Source organism: Heptranchias perlo, chromosome 5 (genome assembly GCF_035084215.1).
Source record: "Heptranchias perlo isolate sHepPer1 chromosome 5, sHepPer1.hap1, whole genome shotgun sequence".
In the NCBI taxonomy this organism is placed as follows: Eukaryota; Metazoa; Chordata; class Chondrichthyes; order Hexanchiformes; family Hexanchidae; genus Heptranchias; species Heptranchias perlo.
The window spans coordinates 81,182,215-81,197,517 of record NC_090329.1 but is presented as its reverse complement, the minus strand read 5'-3'; the positions used below and the strand labels follow the sequence as shown (position 1 = coordinate 81,197,517).

Here is a 15,303-nt window from a genome sequence, read left to right as displayed (position 1 = left end):
CTTATGTTCTTATGTTCTTAGCTCCGTTGAGGTGCAAACCGTCCATCCTGTACAGTCCCACCTTCCCCTGAATCGGTCCCAATGTCCCAGGAAACTAAAGCCCTCCCTCCTGCACTCTTTCTCCAGCCACGCATTCATCTGCTCTATCCTCCTATTTCTATGGCACCGGGAGTAATCTGGTGATTACTAGCATTGAGGTCTTGCTTCTTAATCTCTTTCCCAACTCCTTAACATCTGCCAGCAGGACCTCATTCCTCTTTCCACCTATTTTGTTGGTACTGATATGGACCACGACCTCTGGCTGTTCACTCTCTCCACCCCCAGAATGTTCTGCAGCCGCTCAGTGATATCCTTGACCCTGGCACCAGGGAGGCAACATAACATCCTGGAATCACGTCTGTGGCCGCAGAAACGCCTGTCTGTTCCCCTAACTATAGAATCCCCTATCGCTATTGTTCTCCTGACCTTTCTTCTCCTCCCTGTACAGCTGAGCCATCCATGGTGCTGTTGACTTGGTTCTGGCTGCACTCCACAGAGGAACCTTCTCCCTCACCACTATTCAGAACTGAAAACTGGTTAAAGAGCGAGATGCACTCAGGGGACTCTTGCACTACTTGCCTGGTCCTCCTTGTCTGTCTGACGGTCACCCAGTCCCTCTCTGCCTGCACTCTCAAGCTGTGGGGTGACCACCTCCTGAAACGTGCTATCCACGTAGCTCTCAGCCTCACGGATGCACTGTAGTGACACCAGCTGTTGCTCAAACTCCGAAATCCGGAGCTCGAGCTCCTCCCGCTAACGACACTTATTGCACCTGTGGTTGTCCAGGACATGGGAAGCGTTCTGGAGTTCCGACATGACACAGGCCGTGCTTTCGAGGGGTCTGAGCTGCCCTGCCTTGCCTCGATTTATTATATTATTAACTAAACTTAACAAAAATTAATTAAGCTTTAAAAAAAAACACAACATGAAAAGAAACGCTCACCAGCTACCAGCCAATCATCTACCTGCTCTCCCTGTGCCATCACTCCTTGTTTTTTTTCTCGAATCCTACCGACGGTCTCCGCAAGATACACTCGGTCCGCTCCCATCGCCTCCGCTGCTCCCAGTGATTGTAGGCCTTCGAGCCTGGACCTTTATTTGAGTCCCTCTGCCCCCTCCGGTGCTCCACTCGGTCCGCTCCCACCGCCTCCGCCGCTCCCAGTGAGTGTAGGCCTTCAAGCCTGGACCTTTATTTGAGTCCCTCTGCCCCCTCCAGTGCTCCACTCGGCCCGCTCTCACTGCCTCCGCCGCTCCCAATGAGTGTAGGCCTTCGAGCCTGGACATTTGTTTGAGATTACACAATATCCTACTCATTCTTTCCCAGGACCTCAAAACTGTGAAACTTCTTACCTCCCTCAGTCTTTCCTTTATTCCACAATCTTTTAGCTTAATGCCATCTCATTGCTACTTCCTGTTTCACATTATCTTCTCTTTTGCCTTTTTCAGCATTGACAGTATCCACCACTGATCTTGGCTCGTCACTTTGATTTGAAAGTTTTTAAAAATGGAACATATCCCATGTTTACTAACATTTTTTTCACTTAATAATTAATTTTAAAACCTTTTACTTAGCTTGTTTCTTCCTTCTTGCTTCCACTGTCCTATTTGGAGATGGAAGCAAATTTAGAAAAAATGTGGATTTCAGTGGCTGAAAAGTTAATTAAAAGCCAGGTTTAGAAGAATAACATGCTCACATAACAAATTTAAGGGGTATTATGCAACTGGGTCAATCTTTAACACATTTTTTTACATCAAACAGGAAAGAGAGCAGCTGACTAATTGTATTTGTAGGTGGATCCCAGAACCCAGTGACACCCAAACAATAAACTTATGCAGCAGTCAAGGAGTTAATCACACTGCAGTCAAAGATCATTTAAAAAAAACTCCAGAATATCTAACTTTTCATCCAAGAATATATATCCTTAACCAGTTGTCATCCTTGACATAACACTTCCCTGGTTCCAGCACTTTAGGAACTATAATGTTCAATGCAGCATTTAATTATTTCTATTACCATGTAAATCTTGCCAAATGCAGTCAAATAGAAGTTGAGTCAATAAACCATGTATAACTGAGTTCTTCAGATATCAACTGGTAATGAGTTAAGTATTAACTCTCTCCTTAAGGTTAACAAACTTCCAATGCCTCTAATGTTGTGGAATGGAAACATGGCAGACAGTAAGAGTAATTTCCAACCAGTCAAACTTTTCAACTACAAAGGCCATAACCTGTCAGGAATCCATACCATTGAACGTTTGGATCAAATGGAAAACAATGAAGTACGAGATTCTGATATTTTTGTGGTAACCTATCCTAAATCTGGTGAGTAAATAAAATAAACAGAAGATCCTCATTATTCAGGCTTTTGAAATTGTACATATCTTATGTATGAGAGACATCCATATAACTGGAAAGTGCAATAGACATAATGAGATATGCTAATTAAAAAACATGTCAGTACATAAACAAGTATTCTATTATCTCACAAATTTAGGTTAAATATCATTGTAAGCTAATTCCTCATTTGTTTCTGTTTCTTCAGTGAACCTTGAAGTCCTTGTTTTTATGATGTGCGTGAGGGTCAAAATGTTTTCCTCGATGTAGCATAAAATATTTAACATAGTAGCATAAAAACAACATAAAATTTTGCAAAGGTAGGAATTGATCAACAGATAGGCCCCGAAAACCTGTAGACCATCGATCCTGGTGTAGGTGCTTGGGTTTACTTTTATTCTCAGTATTCTCGATTTGGATATATCCCTAAAGGGAGTGGTGCCACAATTTGCAGATGATACCAATGCTTTCTAAACAATTCTATTGTGTCACATGTAATCTTTGTTGTTCTCATTAAAAAAGCCGCAATTTTTCAAGTCTTATATTAGAACAACAAACATTACAGGCAATACGATGTATTGTTTAAAATTATGAAAGGATGGGACAAGATAGATAGTAGTTTTAAAGTCTAGAACAAAGGGCCATAGATACAAGATTAAATGTTAGAGATTTAGAACAGAGAGCAAGAGAAACTTCTTTACACAAAGAGTTGTGAGGCCATAGAATTCTTTTCCAGTGATAGTGGTTGAGGCAGGAACTATACCAACATTCAAGATTAGATTGAACAGGTGGATAAAGGAAAAGGGGATGAAGGATGATGTGAACAGGTGGATAGATATGATTAGGACTATTTGCTTGTGTGCAAGGTAAATGTCAACACAGACTGGTTGGGCCAAATGGCCTATTTCTATGTTGTAATTTCCATGTGTTTCCATGTGTACATTCATGATTTGGATGGGGAGCACAATCTATACATATCCCAAGGATAGGGAACACAATCTCAAAATTTGTTAATGACCGTAAGGAAGGAGTTTAGCACTGAGAAAAACTGTAAAAGACTTCAGGAAAACATATGCAGGTTAGCAAAATGGGCACACAAGTGGCAGGTGCAATTTAGTGTGGATGTGAGGTAATACATTTTGGGAGAATAAACAAGAATAGGAGTATATATAATAGAAAGTGTGGATAAACAGGGAGACCTAGGGCTTCAAAAGCATAATTCCCTGAAAATGCAGGTGCATGTAGATGAAGGCTTAAAAAATGCCAACAGTATCTTGGCTTTTATAAATAAGATCATACATTACAAGATTAAAGGAGTAATGACAAATTTGGACAAGGTTTTTGTTAAGCCACAGTTGGAGTGCTTTGTGCAGTGATAGGTAAATAGAATGTGTACAGGACAGATTCCTGAGGATGATGCCAGGGATGGGAAACTATAGTTATAAGGAAGGACTTAAGATATTGAGACTATTTTCTCTGCAGTAGAGAAGGCTAAGTGGAGATTTAATAGTGGTTTTTAAAATTATAAAAGACTTTGATATGCTGAATGAGGAGAATCTATTTCCCCTGGTTGAGGACTTCATGATGAGGCACATTCCCCTGCTCGTCTTCGTACCATGAAATCTATGAAGCCAGCACAGACATGATGGGTTGAGTGGCCTCCTTCTGTCCTGTAGATTTCTATGGTTCTATATTTCAATGGACCAGGAGGATGGGAAAAGGAGCAAGTGGAAAAGTCTGGGGCAAGGCTAGACATGCCTGGGTTTAGGGCTGGGATGCAAATTCAGATGCAAAGCATATTATTTTGTATTATTATATGAAGATAAGTTGTACCATTTGAATTAAGTGAGTCCAATCATATCTGTTGCCCTGTATGTTAAGCTGCTTGGTTTCACAATAGGTTAACAATTCGTATCTGACCTCATCTTATCAGGTATTTTCTCGATCCGTCATCAAAAGATTGAGAGGCACGTGTGGGCGTGTGCAAAAGATGAATATCTGGTTCAGATCTCAAAGGGATACTATTGTTAGACCCATTGCTTTGCTGTACATAGGCATGCATGTGTATTTGTATACACATATGCATATGCCTATATTCTGATGTGCATGAGCATACATTTTGCATTAGTCCTCAGATGATTAGGTCAGTGGAAATTGTACCCAATGTTGGGGATGTACATGAGGCCTATCAGATTATGAATGTGTGCGTGGGGACAATTTGCTGAATAACTTGAAAGATGGAATGTGTAAGTTTATGGGTATGTTTGTGATTTTTTTTCTGAATTGTTCAATTTTTCATCTGGTTATGTCACGTTTTATTTTTAGGTACATAGAGTGAGGTGAGCGAGGAACTGCCTGTTAGCTGTATGTCAAGAGAATGGTTTTTGGTGCCATGTAATTGGGGAGAGAAATTTTGGGGGAAGAAGAAGGAGGTTAGAGAGAAAAGTTTTCTGCAATGTAATAGGTAAGATAACAAAAGTAGTAAATAACCAATTAGAACGCAAAATATCATACATTAATGGAGGAGGGCATTGTTTGAAGCACAAGTATTTAGTTATTAAGCTGAGAAGAAGAATTTTGTTAGAGGTGTTTCTTCAATTAGATCTAATTAGCAAAGGTCAGGCAAAGAGTGAAAACCTGAAGAGCAAATTGGTTTTGTTAAAAACACCCACAGCCCTGAAGGGCAAACAGACTTGTATAATTCAGACACAATGCTCAGAGCTTTGGAAAATATTACTATTTCAGTGTATAAAATGATCCTGAATTTGAATCATTTATGTTAATAAATGTAGAGACATACGTTTGTAGAAAACTGATATCTGTGGATTCTGATCATTCTAACGTACATTTAGATGTTACCTTTGTTTTCCATGAAATGTGATTCACCATTTAACAATTGCATTTGTAGAGATTAGCTAATGACTATTCTGTAATACTTATCAAACTAAAGGGACAATATGGATGCAGAATATTATGATGTATATTTGTATGGATGGAGATCTACACACAGGAGAGAGCAATCCAACCTATTGTGAAGCTCCCTGGCTTGAGTTATCAATAAAGGAAATTAATACTGACAACCGCCCATCACCTCGTTTGTTTGTTACACATCTACCTTATCAACTGATTCCAAAAGCTCTGAAGAACAAAAAGTCCAAGGTAAAATTTTACTGTTCCAAATCTAGCTTGAAAGTGCCCAATCCTGATGAATGAATGAAAGAAAAGTTTGAGAGAAATAAATACATGAAGGTCTCTAGTTTCATCCAACCTGGACAAGTGACAGATAAAGCTACCGAATCATTTCTAGCATGATTAGCATTGGAAAGTTGTCCACAACCAGAAGATGTGTACCAGCCAGGTGCCTGGGACATTAGCCACTGAATGTCAGTGTGAATCTGCAGCATTAAGTAACCTTGTGCTTGCATTGTACTTGGTGCTTGATGCTTCTTGGGACCAGTGTCCTGGCGAATCAAATAACTAGGGCTGTAGTTAGAGCTTTAAACTAAAAAGGGGGGGAGGAGTCAGGTGAGGGGAAATTTAGAAATCTAATGAGAAAAGTTAAGACAATAGAACGGCGTAGTGACCTGGGTAAAGATAAGCAGAGTGTGGCAAGAAGGGACAGAGAGTTTACCAATAATAGTGCAACAACAAGTAAGGTCAAAGCAGGAAAAAATGGAAAAAAAGTCAAAATTAAAGACTCTTTATCTGAATGCATGGAGCATTCGTAACAAGATAGATAAATTAATTGCACAAATAGAGATAAATGGGATTGACTTAATAGCCATTACAGAGACGTGGTTGCAAAATGACCAAAGTTGGGAACTAAATATTCCAGGGTACGTGACATTTAGAAAAGACAGGCAGAATGGAAAAGAAGAGTAGCCCTAATAATAAAGGATGACATAAGGACAGTAATGAGAAAGGATCTTGGCTCAGAGGATCAGTAAGCAGAATCAGTATGGGTGGAAATAAGAAGTAACAAGGGGCAGAAAACACTGATGGGAATAGTTTATTGCCCCTCTAATGGTAGCTGTACCATTGGACAGAGTATTAATCATGAAATAAAAGGAGCTTGTAACAGAGGTAATGCAGTAATCATGGGTGACTTTAATATGCATATAAACTGGGCAAATCAAATTGGCAAAGGTAGTTTGGAAGATGAGTTTATGGAATGTATTTGAGACGGTTTCCTAGTGCAATACGTCATGGAACCAACCAGGGAACAGACTATTTTAGATCTTGTATTATGTAATGAGATAGGGTCAATTAGTAATCTCACAGTAAAAGAACCTCTGGGGAAGAGTGATCATAATATATCAGAATTTCACATTGAGTTTGAAAGTAACATACTTAAGTCAGAAACTAGAGTCTTAAACTTAAATAAAGCCAATTACATAGGTATGAGGGGCGAGTTGTCAAAGGTAGATTGGGAAATTAAATTCTTAAAAGGTTTGACAGTTGAAAAGCAATGGCAAACATTTAAAGAAATATTTCAATATTCTCAACAAGTATACATTCCATTGAGAAATAAAAACTCCATGGGCAGAGTGGTCCACCCGTGGCTAACTAAAGAAGTTAAAGAGGGTGTTAGATTGAAAGAAAAGACCTATAATGGTGCCAAGAAGAGAAATAAGCCTGGGGATTGGGAGAATTTTAGAAACCAACAAAGGTTGGCCAAAAAGTTGATAAAAAGGGAGAAAATAGAAAATGAAAGTAAACTAGCAAGAAATATAAAAACGGATTGTAAGAGCTTCTACAAGTATGTAAAAAGGAAGAGAGTAGCAAAAGTAAACATTGGTTCCTTAGAGGCTGAGGCAGGAGAAATTATAATGGGGAATCGGGAAATGGTAGAGAGGTTAAACAAATATTTTGTATTTGTCTTCACAGTAGAAGACACAAAAAGCATACCAAAAATAGTGGGGAAACAAGGGGTGAATGAGAGTGAGGCACTTAAAACAATTAATAACCCTAGAGAAAAAGTACTGGACCAACTAATGGGACTAAAAGACGACAAATCCCCTGGACCCGATGGCCTATATCCGAGGGTTCTAAAAGAGGTGGCTGCAGAGATAGTGGATGCATTGGTTGTGATCTTCCAAAATTCTCTAGATTCTGGAATGGTCCCAGTGGATTGGAAGGTAGCAAATGTTGCCCCGTTGTTCAAGAAGGGAGGGAGAAAGAAAACAGGGAACTACAGGCAGTTAGCCTGACATTGATCGTCAGGAAATAGCTGGAATCCATTATTAAGGAAATGGTAACAGGGCACTTAGAAAATCATGTTTAACAAATTTATAAGAGTTTTTTGTGGACATAACTAGCAGGGTAGATAAAGGAGAACCAGTGGATGTAGTATATTTGGATTTTCAAAAAGCATTCGAAAAGGTGCCTCAACTCATTTAAAGAGTACTTGGATGTGCTCTTGAAGTGCCCTAACCTACAGAGCTATGGACCAAGTGCTGGAAAGTGGGATTAAGCTGGATAGCTCTATTTTGGCCGGCACAGACACGATGGGCTGAATGGCCTCCTTCTGTGCCGTAACTTTCGATGATTCTATGATAAAAGGCTGTTACACAAGATAAGGGCTCATGGGGCTGGGAGTAATATATTAGCATGGATAGAGAATTGGTTAAAGGACAGAAAACAGAGAGTAGAGATAAATGGATCATTCTCAGTTTGGCAGGCTGTAACTAGTGGAGTGCTGGAAGGATCGGTACTTGGGTCTCAGCTATTTACAATCTATATTAATGACTTAGATGAATGGACCGAGTGCAATGTATCCAAGTTTGCTGATGATACAAAGCTAGGTGAGAAAGTAATTGGTGAGGAGGACACTAAGAGTCTGCAAAAGGATATAGACAGATTAAGTGAGTGGGCAAGAAGGTGACAGATGGAGTATAATGTGGGGAAATGTGAAGTTATTCACTTTGGTAGGAAGAATAGAAAAACAGAATATTTTTTAAATGGTGAGAAACTATTAAATGTTGGTGTTCAGGGAGACTTAGAATCACAGAATCCTAGAAAGGTTACATCACTGAAGGAGGCCATTCGGCCCATCAAGTCCGTGCCGCTCTATGCAAGAGCAATCCAGCTAGTCCCACTCCCCCGACCTTTCCCCGTAGCCCTGCAAATTTTTTCCTTTCAAGTACTTATCCAGTTCCCTCTTGAAGGCCATTATTGAATCTGCCTCCACCGCCCTGTCGGGTGGTGCATTCCAGATCCTAACCACTCGCTGTTTAAAAAAGTTTTTCCTCATGTCTCCTTTGGTTCTTTTGCCAATCGCCTTAAATCTATGCTCTCTGGTCCTTGACCCTTCCACCAATGGGAACAGTTTCTCTCTATCTACTCTGTCTAGACCCTTCATCATTTTGAATACCTCTATCAAATCTCCTCACATCCATCTCTGTTCCAAGGAGAACAACCCCAGCTTCTCCAGTCTATCAATGTAACTAAAGTCCCTCATCCCTCATTATTCTAGTAAATCTCTTCAGCACCATTTCTAAGGCCTTCACATCTTTCCTGAAGAGCAGTGCCCAGAACTGGACACAATACTCTAGTTGTGGCCAAACTAATGTTTTATAAAGGTTCATCATGACTTCCATGCTTTTGTACTCTATGCCTCTATTTATAAAGCCCAGGATTCCGTACGCTTTTTTAACCACTTTCTCAACCTGTCCTGCCACCTTCAATGATTTGTGCACATATACCCCCAGATCTCTCTGTTCCTGTACCCCTTTTAGAGTTGTGCCCTCTAGGTATATTGCTTCTCCTCGTTCTTCCCATCAAAATGTACCACTTTGCATTACTTGCATTAAATTTCACCTGCCATGTGTCTGCCTATGCCACCAGCCTGTCTATATCCTCTTGAAGTCCATCACTATCCTCCTCAATGTTCACTACCCTTCCAAGTTTTATGTCATCTGCAAATTTTGAAATTGTGCCCTGTACAACCAAGTCCAAGTCATTAATATATATCAAGAAAAGCAACAGTCCCAGCACTGACCCCTGGGGAACACCGCTGCACACCTCCCTCCAGTCCGAAAAACAACTGTTCACCACTACTTTGTTTCCTGTCCCTTAGCCAAATCTGTATCCTGTCGCTACTGCCCCCTTTATTCAATGGGCCACAATCTTGATGAAAAGCCTACCGTGCGGCGCTTTATCAAACGCCTTTTGAAAGTCCATACACACCACATCAACAACATTGCCCTCATCTACCCTCGCTGTTACCTCATCAAAAAACTCTATCAGGTAAGTTAAACATGATTTGCCTTTAACAAATCTGTGCTGGCTTTCCCTAATCAACCCACCCTCATCAAGTGACTTAATTCTGTCCCCGATTATCATTGCTAAAAGTTTCCCCACCACTGAGGTTAAACTGACTGGCCTATAGTTGCTAGGTTTATCCTTACATCCTTTTATGAACAAGGATGTAACATTTGCAATTCTCCAGTCCTTTGGCACCACCCCCGTATCTACGGATGTTTGCAAGATTATGGCCAGTACCTCCACAATTTCCACCCTTACTTCCCTCAGCAACCGAGGATGCATCCCCTCTGGACCAGGTGACTTATTTACTTTAAGTACTGTTAGCCTTTCAAGTACTCCTTCATCATCAATTTTTAGCCCATCCAGTATCGCAACTATATCTTCCTTTACTGAGACTCCGGCAGCATCTTCTTCCTTGGTAAAGACAGATACAAAGTATTCATTTAGACCCTCAGCCATTCCCTCTGCCTTCATGAGTAGATCACCTTAATGTTCCCTAATCGGCCCCACCCCTCCTCTTACTACCTGTTTACTGTTTACATGCCTATAGAAGACCTTTTATGTTGGCCGCCAGTCTATTCTCATACTCTCTCTTTGCCCCTCTTATTTCCTTTTTCAATTCCCCTCTGAACTTTCCATATTCTGCCTGGTTCTCACTTGTGTTATCAACCTGACATCTGTCATAATCCCCTTTTTTCCGGTTCGTCTTTCTCACTATCTCTTTTGTCATCCAGGGAGCTCTGGCTTTAGTTGCCCTAACTTTCTGCCTCGTGGGAATGTGCCTAGACTGTACCCATACCATCTCCTCTTTAAATGCCGCCCATTGTTCAATTACAGTTTTGCCTGCCAATCTTTGATTCCAATTTACCCGGGCCAGATCTGTTCTCATCTCATTGAAATTGGCCCTCATCCAATATTTTTAAAAATTCATTAATGGTATGTGGGCGTCGCTGGCAAGGCCAACATTTATTGCCCAACCCTAATTGAGTATTTTTAATTTACAGTGGTCCATGTCCTTTTCCATAGCTATTCTAAACCTTAAGATACTATGATCGCTGCTCCCTAAAAGCTCCCCCACTGACACTTACTCCACTGGGCCCACCCCATTCCCCAGAACCAAATCCAGCAATGCCTCCTTCCTCGTTGGGCTGGAAACGTACTGGTCGAGAAAGTTATCCTGAACACATTACAAAAATTCCTCCCCCTCTGTGCCCCTTATATTATTGTTTTCCCAGTCTATATTAGGATAGTTGAAGTCCCCCATTAACACTACTCTATAGCGTTTGCACCTCTCTCTAATTTCCCTGCAAATTTGCTCCTCTATATCCTTCCCACTAGTTGGTGACCTATAGAATACACCAAGTAGAGTAATGGCACCTCTTTTATTTCTTAACTCTAACCAAATAGATTCTGTCTTTGACCCCTCCAGGACATCCTCTCTCTCCAGTACTGCAATATTCTCCTTATTCAATACTGCCACCACCCTCCGCCCCACCCCCCACCGCTTCTTTCTTTCCTTCCCTACCTTTCCTGAACACCTTGTATCCAAGAATATTTAGTATCCAATCTCCCTCTTTTTTGAGCCAGGTCTCCGTTATCGCCACATCATATTCCCATGTGGCACTGCAGCTCACCATCCTTGATTACCACGCTTCGTGTGTTTACACACATGCACTGCAAACCAATCTTAGACTTTCTTGTACTCTCTCTTAGTCTGATCCCACCTAATACTGTACTATGACATGCGTACAGTTTAAGTCTCCTTATCAAAGGAAGGATATACTGAGGGTGCAACGAAGGTTCACTAGATTGATTCCTGGGATGAGAGGGTTGTCCTACGAAGAGAGGTTGAGTAGAATTTTTTTAATTTTTTAAAATTCGTTCACGGGATGTGGGCGTCGCTGGCGAGGCCAGCATTTATTGCCCATCTCTAATTGCCCTTGAGAAGGTGGTGGTGAGCCGCCTTCTTGAACCGCTGCAGTCTGTGTGGTGAAGGTTCTCTCACAGTGCTGTTAGGAAGGGAGTTCCAGGATTTTGACCCAGCGACAATAAAGGAACGGTGATATATTTCCAAGTCGGGATGGTGTGTGACTTGGAGGGGAACGTGCAGGTGGTGTTGTTCCCTTGTGCCTGCTGCTCTTGTCCTTCTGGATGGTAGAGGTCGCGGGTTTGGGAGGTGCTGTCGAAGAAGCCTTGGCGAGTTGCTGCAGTGCATCCTGTGGATGGTACACACTGCAGCCACAGTGCGCTGGTGGTGAAGGGAGTGAATGTTTAGGGTGGTGGATGGGGTGCCAATCAAGCGGGCTGCTTTATCTTGGATGGTGTCGAGCTTCGAGTGTTTTTGGAGCTGCACTCATCCAAGCAAGTGGAGAGTATTCCATCACACTCCTGACTTGTGCCTTGGAGATGGTGGAAAGGCTTTGGGGAGTCAGGAGGTGAGTCACTCGCCGCAGAATACCCAGCCTCTGACCTGCTCTCGTAGCCACAGTATTTATATGGCTGGTCCAGTTAAGTTTCTGGTCAATGGTGACCCCCAGGATGTTGATGGTGGGGGATTCGGTGATGGTAATGCCGTTGAATGTCAAGGGGAGGTGGTTAGACTCTCTCTTGTTGGAGATGGTCATTGCCTGGCACTTATCTGGCGCGAATGTTACTTGCCACTTATGAGCCCAAGCCTGGATGTTGTCCAGGTCTTGCTGCATGTGGGCTCAGACTGCTTCATTATTTGAGGGGTTGCGAATGGAACTGAACACTGTGCAATCATCAGCGAACATCCCCATTTCTGACCTTATGATGGAGGGAAGGTCATTGATGAAGCAGCAGAAGATGGTTGGGCCGAGGACACTGCCCTGAGGAACTCCTGCAGCAATATCCTGGGGCTGAGATGATTGGCCTCCAACAACCACGACCATCTTCCTTTGTGCGAGGTATGACTCCAGCCACTGGAGAGTTTTTCCCCTGATTCCCATTGACTTCAATTTTACGAGGGCTCCTTGGTGTCACACTCGGTCAAATGCTGCCTTGATGTCAAGGGCAGTCACTCTCACCTCACCTCTGGAATTCAGCTCTTTTGTCCATGTTTGGACCAAGGCTGTAATGCTGTCTGGAGCCGAGTGGTCCTGGCGGAACCCAAACTGAGCATCGGTGAGTAGGTTATTGGTGAGTAAGTGCCGCTTGATAGCACTGTCGACGACACCTTCCATCACTTTGCTGATGATTGAGACTGGGCTGATGGGGCAGTAATTGGCCGGATTGGATTTGTCCTGCTTTTTGTGGACAGGACGTACCTGGGCAATTTTCCACATTGCCAGGTAGATGCCAGTGTTGTAGCTGCACTGGAACAGCTTGGCTGGAGGCGCAGCTAGTTCTGGAGCACAAGCCTTCAGCACTACAGCTGGGATGTTGTCGGGGCCCATAGCCTTTGTTGTATCCAGTGCACTCAGCCGTTTCGTGATATCACGTGGAGTGAATCGAATTGGCTGAAGACTGGCTTCCGTGATGGTGGGGATATCGGGAGGAGGACGAGATGGATCATCCACTCGGCACTTCTGGCTGAAGATGGTTGCAAACGCTTCAGCCTTGTCTTTTGCACTAACGTGCTGGACTCCGCCGTCATTGAGAATGGGGATGTTTGAAGAGCCTCCTCCTCCCGTTAGTTGTTTAATTGTCCACCACCATTCACGACTGGATGTGGCAGGACAGCAGAGCTTTGATCTGATCCGTTGGTTGTGGAATCGCTTAGCTCTGTCTATAGCATGTTGCTTCCGCTGTTTAGCATGCATGTAGTCCTGAGTTGTAGCTTCACCAGGTTGGCACCTCATTTTTAGGTACGCCTGGTGCTGCTCCTGGCATGCTCTTCTACACTCCTCATTGAACCAGGGTTGATCCCCTGGCTTGTTGGTAATGGTAGAGTGAGGAATATGCCGGGCCATGAGGTTACAGATTGTGCTGGAATACAATTCTGCTGCTGCTTATGGCCCACAGCGCCTCATGGATGCCCAGTTTTGAGTGCCACACAACACGTTGGATGGTATCCTCAGTGCGAAGACGGGACTTCATCTCCACGAGGACTGTGCGGTGGTCACTCCTACCAATACTGTCATGGACAGGTGCATTTGCGACAGGTAGATTGGTGAGGACGAGGTCAAGTAAGTTTTTCCCTCGTGTTGGTTCGCTCACCACCTGCCGCAGGCCCAGTCTGGCAGCTATGTCCTTCAGGACTCGTCCAGCTCGGTCAGTAGTGGTGCTACCGAGCCACTCTTGGTGATGGACATTGAAGTCCCCCACCCAGAGTACACTCTCTGGAGTTTAGAAGAATGAGAGGTGATCTCATTGAACCATATAAGATTATGAGGGGGCTTGACAGGGTAGAATCTGAGAGATTGTTTCCTCTGGCTAGAGAGTCTAGAACTATTGGGATAACCGCAGGATACGGAGTCGGCCATTCAAGACTGAGATGAGGAGGAATTTCTTCACGCAGAGGGTTGTGAATATTTGGAATTCTCTACCGCAGGGGGATGTGGATGCTGAGTCATTGAATATATTCAAATCCGAGATGGATAGATTTTTGGACTCTCAGAGAATCAAGGGATATGGGGATTGGGCAGGAAAGTGGAGTCGAGGTTGAAGATCAGCCATGATCTGATTGAATGGCGGAGCAGGCTCGAGGGGCCGTGTGGTCTACTCCTGCTCCTATTTCTTATGTTCCCATAATTAATGGGGTGACCCCTCAGTCAGCAATTTGAGATGACACTTTGCCATGAAGGAACAGCAGTATGCCTGTACATTCTGAAAGATGAACAGCTGATAAAAAAGTGCATCACATTTTCCTTCTATGATGATGATGCTCCAAATTTACAGTGAAGAGTAATAAAAATGCTTGGCAAGATAACATAGTAAACGTTGTCACATGTTTGCACACTTACTTTGGAAACCTTACTCAACCCAAGAACTTCTTCATCGCCTGTCCCCAGTTAAACCCACAGGTGAGACTGCATTTATGTACTTTACAAGATAAATGTGGTGGTTCCTATAGCAATGGGAAGTGCATCCTGTATAATCGAAGCACATCAGTATTCAGTTCTGTATTTTCTTTTGGTCAGCTGGGTGCAGAGACTCATCACCATATTTAAGAACTTCCAAACCAAGCTACTGAGAAATCCACATAGGTGGCATTTCTGTTTGCCTTATCTGGACTCATACTCTCCCGGTAAGGACATGCCTCACTTACCCAAGTCCAAAAATCATGGGCACAGGTTAGTGGAGCCAAGATTTAGGGATACACAAGTGTGTGCAAAGGTACTGCAGAAGTTTAACCAGATGTCAGCCTTGGTAATAGCACTCTTGCCTCAGATAATATAAATACAACCAATAGCATCTGATTCGAATTGTTCGATGCACCCTAGAAAAAAGAACAAAGAATGAAAACTGCTATCTATGTAAATGAGCATTACTCTAATTATAATGAACTTTTATCTGACAGGTAATCTATGTGTACAGAAACCCCAAGGACGTTGCAGTTTCTTATTATCATTTTCACAAGTTTGCTAACTATTTGGAAACCCCAGAAAATTTGGCAGCTTTTCTGCACAGCTTTCTGAATGGCCAAGGTAAGATAGCATAAATTTCTCTTACACTCTCCGATAAGTATCCACTGAATCTGAT

At 42.6% G+C, this 15,303-nt stretch overlaps 1 protein-coding gene across 4 annotated transcripts in view; it reads left to right on the top strand.

Annotated features, from left to right (window-relative positions):
* Nucleotides 1-2,204: 2,204 nt before the first annotated feature.
* Nucleotides 2,205-15,303, top strand: part of LOC137321887 (amine sulfotransferase-like) — a 32,328-nt gene continuing 19,229 nt past the window's right edge. For all 4 annotated transcript variants that reach the window (XR_010962922.1, XM_067984711.1, XM_067984712.1 and 1 more), the window contains exons 1-3: nucleotides 2,205-2,361; nucleotides 5,324-5,532; nucleotides 15,122-15,248. Coding sequence is in view for 3 of the 4 variants with exons in the window: in XM_067984711.1 (XP_067840812.1) it covers nucleotides 2,208-2,361; nucleotides 5,324-5,532; nucleotides 15,122-15,248 (490 nt within the window). In the remaining variant the exon portion in view is untranslated. The remainder of the gene's footprint in view (nucleotides 2,362-5,323; nucleotides 5,533-15,121; nucleotides 15,249-15,303) is intronic.